Consider the following 9782-nt stretch of genomic DNA (forward strand, 5'->3'; position numbering starts at 1 on the left):
GATTGTAATTCAAACGCAGCTCCCGTCGGCATTTAAACAGACCTTTGCAATAACGAAATCTGAGCAGGTCTAAAAACTGAAACTGTTGATGCTGCACTTTACACTTTGGAAAAGTTATTGCAACTTCATTGCAAGTAAAAATGTATGTTGAAAAATTGCAGTAAACTCCTCATCTCTACCATCTCAGGGAGGCCTTCTAAAAAGGTCCATAGCCTCTCCTGGGAACTTATTAGCGTTTAGACTTGCGGTTTAAATGACCTGGAACGTGTGATACATCTTCCCTGATTAACTGCATTATTTATATGTCTTTATGGCCAAATCCTTTGTGCAACATAAAAGCAACGGGCTTTCATCTTGTTATTTTAATTTATGGCCTTCATCAAGAGACATTACTTATAAAGAAATAAACTGCTCTAATGAACATTTGGTTTAGCTTACACAAATCATTTATCGTCATCTTTCAAAACACTAAACCTCCTCAGTGAATAAATTATCTGCACCAACACTTTTGTTTTACAGCGATGCCTTGCTATTCATCAGACACATCTCAGCCTTTTTTTCTCCCTCTTCTAAACACACACACACACACACACACAGTAAGTTACAAAAGACAAAACATCAGCCTTGGTCCCAATTAGACATTTCTGGATATACCCCCAGTTTTTTAGGTCAGGTGAGGCCCCATGGGTACACTTGTTTATCTCGCTCTCCAAATCCCAAAAGAGCTTCTTAACAGCATCACCAATTAGTCAACATGCACTGTTGAGTGTAAATGGACACAAGGACACCTGCAGACAACGTCAGATAAAAAGAGGAACTTGTTCTTTCCTTACCTTTAATGAAACACACTCAATGTCAAATTAAGCTATAAACCTCCTAACTAGTCAGTTGTTCCTTTGACAATTAACCCCAATCTAAGAAGAAAAGTGTTGCACACAGATACTGACTTAAAATGTAGCCTTGAAATCTTTTTTCTATGAACCTGTAAACACGATTCATTCAAACTGGCATTAAAAAAAACTCAAGACGCTCTTGTAACAAGCTCCTACTGACAAAGCGCAGTAACATTCAGCATGCTAAGGTTTCGTAGCAACATACTCTGTGAACGCTTTAATGGCTAGACGGTGACTGACCTCGATCATAAGGTCGCCGGATCCCAAAACAACATCCACTATACAAATATTACAGAGATTGATTGCTGTGTCAGTTCACGTTTAGTTATCGTCCCTTGCAAGGGTCTGTTTAGTATGGTGTCTTCATTCGCTCTAACTGGCAGTGAGAAGCGGGAAAAAAAACATTATGGGATGTTCTGCTTGTAAGATATTCTCTGCATACGATTTCACAGCCATTCAAATCACTTTAACAAGCTTAACTATCCAAACCCAATTGGCACATGCTCTTGCTGGAGGCTTGCGTTTTTTGCACAGACAGTCACACTTATTTTGGAGATTTAGCAAGTACAAGTGGACGAGTTCATGCGACTTTTAGAGGTGATTTTGAGACTAAAGGCCTGTTCACACCAAGGACAATAACTATAAAGAACGATAAAGATATACTTCTAAAAAGTTTCTCAATATTAAAGATTAGCAGAGTCCACACCACAGCTATAACGATAAAGGCACGGGGAAACAGTATATTTGTAAATCACTTTCAGAATGATTTGTTCATTGCTAATAAAAATGTGACCTTCTTAGACTAGCACTCTCTATTCAATTTCTATTCGATATCTACTTTTCTATTTATTAGTTAAAAAAACGTGACCCCCCCTATGGGTCTAGTTGCAGCATTGCGCTTTTGTTGGTTCGATAGCTTCTATTGTTCTCATTTTTAAATTGCTTTGGATAAAAGCTAAAATGATTTAATGTAAATGTAATTTATGTATATTTATTCACAATGTATATTTATTCATAACAATGTTACAAATTAACCAGAAATTAGAATAATAAATGCTTTACAATGTATTTAGGTATCTTTAATACATAATTCATTAAATATAAAACTGATCAAACTAAGATTATTGTAAAGTGTTACCTGTTCATTCAGTGTGGCATCACACTGGATAGTGAAAAACATGTAAAATCATGACCAGTTTCACATAGTGTCAGGACCAGATAAACACATTCCCTTTATTCATAGAAATGTAAGATAAATCTTGGTGCGAGGGTGGGGGGGTTTGCAGACAGACTATATGAGTGAAGGGCACAATACACTCATTGACCTCAACAAGAACTCAGCCAAAAGCTACAACACAACCAGAACAGAGAATCAACTGCACACTTTTATTGGAAAAAGGCCAAGAAGAGTTTTTTTTCCCCTCCTCCTTGCGCGCGCACACACGCACACACACACATACAGCATGCCAATTACAAAACAATCCCATTCAGAATGCATTTGGTCCTTCCCTGAGACGGAGTCATAACGAGGGTCGGCTGGAAGACACTGAGCCAAATAATAAAAACAAAGAGGAACATTGCAAAAAACTCCAATCACAGCACAGCTACTCTAATACTTTTAATCTGTTTTACCTCACTTGAAGAACCCCTAATGTTTAAATGAAATGCTATTGATTCATATTGCATTTCCAAGCATATCCAAGGCATGGTAGCACTGAGGGTTTGTGGGAAGAAAATTCCACTTTGTCTCAGATTACAATCATATATCTGGTCCAATGATTGCACAGTACAATATACGTCAGTAGTACCTGCAGCATAAACAATCCCCCTTTAGAGGAGACCACCTGCAAGGGGGTTCAGCTAAAGCCAAAAGCACAATACTCAAACCATAAATCCCCATTCTTGCTGATAAAATATATATGTAACCTAGAAATTATTAACAGGGCTTTACTGTTGAAAATGAAATCATTGCAGCGAGACACAAGTTGTTTCTAAGAAACGTATGCATAAACCAGAACACAACTGAGTAACTAACTGAGCCATAGCACAAATAATATTTTATATTTTAGGAAAATAAATAAATAAGTAATGCTTCTATGAAGTCAAAACAATTAAGCATTAATAATATTTGTAAATATTTATATTTCAGAAACTATTACTATTGATTAAAATATTAGACACAGCAGACTATATAAACTTGACTCCTCCACGCAATAAATATTTTAATCTCACAATTCTTCAGTTTACACTGCAATTCTTCAGTTTTTCAGAGTTTACTTCTCACAATATCACCATTATTGTTTCCACCACAAATATCATTTTGAGTTCCTCACAACCTTTCTTCTTTTAGAATTGTGGGCTATGAAGAAAATAACAGTTTATATCTCGCAATTCTTAGAATTGTAAGGAAAGAAGAAACAATTAGCTTTTTAATTAATTTTTTATCCTGTGGCAGAAGCATTAACAAACAAACATATCCAACAGACTTCTATTCTTTGCATTATTGTTTTCATTCCAATTAAATTAAATAAGGAGCTTATTAAGCATGCGGTCTAATTTAAGATAATCACATGTCACTGGGTCACCATGCTTGACAGATCGCTGGACTATTGAGGAAGCTCTCATAGCATTCAGAGCTAATCAAGTCAGTAGCTTAAGTATAACGAATGTGGCATTAACGTTGTCAAAACTGCTAACTGTTATAGTTTATTTTTTTCTGAATCGTTCAAGATGGCCAACAAGTAGAAGCAGAACCATTGAGATGGCTACAGCCTCATTAAAGAAGAGATATTAGCTTGCAATTGCACTGCCCTTGCTGTGTCTCAAGACTCATAGAATCCTCCCATTCATGTTCATTGGCGTGCTGGCTGACCTGGAATAACAAATCATTTGTAATGTGAAATAGGTCGGCCCATAATTGGTCCCAGACTCAAGCACCAAATTGACAGCAACCAAACTCTTTGTAAGACCCTAATGCTACTCTTAAAGTAATGGTGACCTGCACTGACTGCCAGTGCTTAAATGGAAAGCCTTGCCTCTTTATATTAAAGATGCACCCGTTGATTTTCCACATGATCGTCCTAAATCGGTGACCGGCCAGTCAAGCCGCCTTTCCACTATCTCCGACAAACGACAAGTGATAGACCACAAGTCCTTTATTTTTCTAATGGGGAGCAGTGAGGGAACTGTGTAAGGATCCCATCATATGCGTAAGCGGGAAATTTCCGATCTGATTCAAGCTTCAGACGCATTAAAATACTTGAGATCGCCAAACCGGATGTGATGTATTCTATTAAAAACTGAGCGCAAGGATAGAATTACCAACATTTTCCCACTTTTATTTTTATTTTTTTTCTGTAAACACTTTTTCTGTAGAATGTCAGTTTAGAACAATTATGACAGAAGTAATTATTATATAATTATTATTAAATAATTAGAAACGTTGATTAGGTCCATAAATAATAAAAAAATAAATGTTTTTATTTGGGTGATCTTTTTTTGTGTGAATATATTCATACATTCATTATATTCTTTAAAATCTTTAATTTTACCATGGTGAATTAGCCGAGGGAATCGGTTGCTTCACGACCAATTTGAAAGTTGCACTAGCGACTAGCAGGAGAAATGTGACAATCATATCCAAATGTGTTGGAGACAGTGGAAAGGCAGCTGAACTCACAGAAAGTTATAGATACATACAGCAGTAGAAAAATTCTATATATAAAATTCTATATATAATTTTTTCACTCAATATAACTCACAATAGAAAAAAAAAGCAAATTTCATTGTTTCATGTTGACTATAAATAATGTAAAAACAAAAGATCTGCATTGGTCGATTTAGGATATTTAATTGTGCATGCTCAATTCTGTTATTTTTACATTTACATTACATTTATACCAACCACTAACTGATATGGTAACAAATATTTTGTGCATGCCTATATAAATGACATATTTGAATTATTTGAGCTTTACACCAAATTAAAACAAACAGGGTGAGACATGCAAAAAGGTGGTACCGTGACAGAGTATGGGAGCACTGTGTTCACAAAGGTGTAAACTGACACCTATTGCACGGGAACTGCTGAATGTCAAGGAGTCCACCAAGTTTTCAGGTTGTTTGGACATGGCGGTTCACTCTCATTCTTCATTTTCACAGCACATGCTAAAATACACAGTAGCCTGTTCTCCCAAGCATGGCAGATTTGCCATCCTGCAAAAATGAGAAATTCAACATCAAGAAGAGCTCTTTTCAGACAACCATCTTCCAAAACCACCACATTAACATCTGCCTCTCAAGTACCCTGCCCCCATGGAGCAACACTTCAGCCTGCCATTTCCCAGCTGTGCTTTCTCAAACTCACTATTCAAAGCAGGGGGAAAAACTGACCCTGGATCTTTGCTCACTTCAAGGCATGTTTTCAAATGCATTTCAGCAGTGCCAAGGCACCAAGGGTCAGGGCAAATGTCCAGTTCAGGGGCTTCTGTAAAAATTCCCCAGATGCCATCTTGAAACAACGAGCGATGACTCTCTCCAGTGCTTTTCAACAAACGGTCCACTCTGTTGAATTCCAACGAGCTGCGTCCCACTCTGTGAAAATCATTCTGGTAAATAGTCAAGAGCCGCTCTGCTTGCAATTACAGCTGCTTGAGGCCCTCACTCGAGCCTTGACACTAGTGTCACTTGTGCTTAGTTTTGTGTGCTGGTCTGTTCAACATTCAAACTAGTCAACAGCCAACAAATAACTAATGACAATTCAGTGTTAATGTCTTTGAATGGCTGCGAATCTCTTTACCTAAACAAAAGGACACTTCATTTTCTACATGTGTAGACACACAAATAGGGCTTTATACGGTTCAATTTGTTTAAATTAATTAATGGATTGGGTATCAAACTACTAAAACATTTTCATTATTTAATAATCTAAGTTAATTATAATTTCTACATACAATAATACATTTTTAATCATAACACCAATGCACTGTATGTTAAAAAAAAATTACAAAATGGTCACAATAAGGCCACAAACATACTCTATCCAAATACACAAACACACACAAGAATTGTCTGGACAAGTCTTTACAAGTGTACAGTTCCGCTGTCCATACTTAACGTGCTGGCATAAAGATTTTGGTTTCACATACCAAACTACTAGTGTAGAGCTTTGCATTGTAAGAAACTGTATTGAAAAACATAAATGTATTTTCTTTGAGTTAGTAAACAAGTTAAAAGCTAAAACCACATTTTTAAAGTCTTCAAGTCAACTCTAGGAGCATCTAAATTCACTGCAAGTCTCAGAATAGCATTGCATTGATTGCTGTTATCAGCTTCACAGAATGACAAAAACAAGCAAGTCATCCAAGAGAATGAAAAATACAGTGACACCTGTGGAAGACCTGTGCATGCTGAAATCAACCAACATTGTAAGAATTAAGTCACTCTCCAATTATAGCTGTATAAAAGGTTTACTGAGCAAGCACCTTTCCAAGGGCATCTTTCCAAACTAGTGGCAACATAATAATAGTCCATGAATCTAAAGAATTGGAAAGACTCAGAGGTCCCCAAACTCTCTAATGCAAAATGTGAATGCATCTTGAAACTAGCCTTCACAGAAATTCACAAACCCTTAACAAATGCAATTTCCTGCTCTATCCGTAATGTGTGTTCAGGGTATAATTTTACTTACAGACATAACGAGTCAATAAAATGCATTGTGGTACAGTAATATTCCACCATGACAAAAAAAAAAACAGGTAGACATAATAAATAACAATAAAACATTTCTACACTTGACTAAAGGACAAGGCATTCCAGTATGACTTTTACTGATCAACAACAGCCAAATCTTGGAATCAAGGTCTAAATCCCAGTAATTGATCATCAGGAGTAGCGAAATAGCAACAACTACTCCCTTTAGTAGCCCTGAAGGCATTAACTAAAAAGCATTACCAAAAGCAAGAACCAAACTAGTGTGCTCACTTCCGTTAATACATTCAGCTGATCAGGTGCAGGGTAAAATTTCACTAGGTTTCTCATTAAAAAGGCTCTGACTTGGCTAATTTAAAATTTTTATTTCCTGTATGGTGCTTTTTCACCTCACTGCAGAAAGCTCTGCAGTTTGTTGAGGCTTTTTCCCAAAGGTAGACTTACTATATTTAGCCCGCGAGCTGAGCTGTCGTCAACCCGTCATCAGCAAGAATGGGCTGTTATGCTCATATTCTTATAATGTGTTTTTTTCTGGTCTCAAAATCACGCAGTAACCTGAACAAATGCATTTATGAGGCCTGTTTGTATTCAGGATAAAAGATCCCTTATGGATAGACGAGTTTGTATGAGTATAGAGTTTCTTACAAGCAAAACTATTTCATAGAAACTGAACAGAAGGAAGTCTTATTCAATGGTGCGTTTTAAATCTGTGGGAGACCCTTGCAAATAATGAGTCCAGGCTGCCCACAAACAGAGGTCATATGTGAAAATTGCACCCTTTTCTATGGTTGTCTCATTATTTTGCATTTAAAGTGCTCCACTGAGTAGGTTTTTTTTTTTTTTTTTTTTTTTTTTTTACATGTTAATCTAATTGGTTTTCTGTCATTTAAAAAAGTTTAATTCTGGCAATCTACAAACTTTGCCATTGTCTGTCCGTCTACAATTTTCTGAGAATTAATGCTCAAGCAAGTGACCTTGTCTATAGCTACATCTCTCACAATGAATGTTAATTTATAGTTTAATTTCATGAATAATAATACAAGAGTGAATCATCGTCATCCTACGGTGTTTATTCAGTGTGGGAAATTATGACGTTCTAAAGGCCTACACATTTTGCATTGCTAATACAGACAAGCATTTTAAACTTCATTTAGTTTGCAATATAAATGTCACCCCCATTAACATCCATTGTGATCTGATGAAAGGCAGGGATTTCTACAAACATTTAAAAGAGTTCATATGACGTTGTCAAAAAGAACATTATTTTGTCTATTTGGTGTAATAAAATGCATTTATAAAAACACGTTTTCCACATACTGTACATTATTGTTTCTCCTCTATGCCCCGCCTTTCTGAAACATGTCGTTTTTTACAAAGCTCATCATTCTGAAAAGCGAGGTGTGCTCAGATTGGCCAGCTATCCAGTGCTTTGTGATTGACTGAATGCCTCAAGCATGTTCCAGTAAGAACGAGACAAGACAAAAAAAAAAAAAAAATGCCACGTAAACATAAAACCATGTCTGCATTTGCAATCAGAGAAACGACAAACAACAAGCTCTACTCTACACCAGCGGTTGTCAATTCCAGTCCTTGCGCCCCAAGCTCTGCATATTTTGCACATCTCTCTGTTAACAAACCTGATTCAGATAACCAGCTTGTTAGAAGTGAGCACCATGCATGAACTGTGTTCCCATTGACATGGTCTCTACACAGTGTTCATTGCTCCCTACTCACTGAGCAGGGGAAATCTGTTGAGGTTTACCTCACTTCGGAACATTCATTCACACACAAGTGTGACATCATATTCCTCTGTAAATAAATACAATTTAAATTCACGTCTCGCACACTTCAATGCACTTTGAATGTAACATATATACGTATATATATGGCAAATCCTTTATATAAACATACTTACAGACTGTCAGTCAGAACAGCCGGTATTCTTCTCTCCCAGGATCAGGAAACAGTCCTCCATAAAATCCGCTGCACACATCTGAATATTTGGTTTGAACTGTTCTGGAACAGTGTTGTAAATACAACTTAAGGCCCCGATATGCTTCAAACAATATCGAATAACGAACTGATATGCCGAAACAAAGTTAGTTTTGAGTTTGTTTCGGCAGGGTGTGTTCTGAAACCCCACCTTCTTTGATAGTTTCTCATTCAACAGAGGTCAGGCAAGAGAGAACAATATCTCCGGCATAGTCACTAGCAACATGAATACACTGGAGTGTCGAATAGCTGAGCTGGCACAAATATATCCACACCTGTATGATCGCTCGCGGAGAGACTTTAAAGATTCAGAGAAAGCATTAATTCCTAGAAATAAATTGCAACTACGCTTGGTGTTGACGACCCGGAGTTATCCAAAAAGCGATGCAGAAAAACATCTGAGACAAGTTTTCCATGAAAGCCATGAAAAGAATGAAAGGAAAGAGTTCCAAATACATGGGTTTCAAATAAATGTTACACCATACTACTGCTTCTGTTGTTTTACTTTCAATAAGCAAATTTAAAAGGGTATACAATAAATGAAATGCCAAATGAACATAAAATAATAAACCTTTGTTTTTATCAAAAGTAAATCATGACACCATATAAAATATAAAAAAGGTGTAACAATTTATCCAGTTTAATATAATAAATGAACACTAATAAAATAATGAAAATAAAATAATTTTCACATCATGCTAAAATTTTAAAGACTATGAGACATTCACACTTCCCATAAAGGACTAATTATGATTCTTTTGTATTGCAAACATGATACTTGACTCTGAACTGCTGCTAAACATTATTCTTTTGCCTATAATATTCTGGCCATTGGTGCCCGTCTCACACCTAGATTACCTATCCTTGATCTACACCCCGGCTCCAGCAGCGCAGGGGTGTCGGAGTGTTCGGAAAGAAAGAGAGATGTGGAGACATTAGTAGAGCTGGTAAAAGCAAATGTAAAATGTCACAGAACCTTAAAAAAAATTTAATATACCTAAACTCACTGGTTAAATCTTATGTACCCTCCAGAGGTTTGCGCTCTGCAAGTGAACGACACCTTGTGGTGCCATCCCAAAGAAGTTCAAAATCACTCTCACAGATCTTTTCCTGGACTGCGCCCAGCTGGTGGAATGACCTCCCAATCTCAATTCGTACAGCAAGAAACATCTAAAGGCTCATCTTTTT

The 9782-nt window shown here is 36.7% G+C and overlaps 1 protein-coding gene across 3 annotated transcripts in view; it reads right to left on the minus strand.

Moving 5' to 3' along the window:
• LOC132102535 (protein AF-9-like) overlaps positions 1 to 9782 on the minus strand; it is a 48061-nt gene that overhangs the window by 19933 nt on the left and 18346 nt on the right. Inside the window, exon 2 of one of the 3 annotated variants that reach the window (XM_059507263.1) lies at positions 4915 to 5108. The exons of the other annotated variants lie outside the window; for them this stretch is intronic. Coding sequence (XP_059363246.1) covers positions 4915 to 5023 — 109 coding nt within the window. The 5' untranslated portion in view covers positions 5024 to 5108. The remainder of the gene's footprint in view (positions 1 to 4914; positions 5109 to 9782) is intronic. 3 annotated transcript variants of the gene reach the window in all.

This window comes from Carassius carassius, chromosome 2 (genome assembly GCF_963082965.1).
Source record: "Carassius carassius chromosome 2, fCarCar2.1, whole genome shotgun sequence".
NCBI lineage: Eukaryota > Metazoa > Chordata > Actinopteri > Cypriniformes > Cyprinidae > Carassius > Carassius carassius.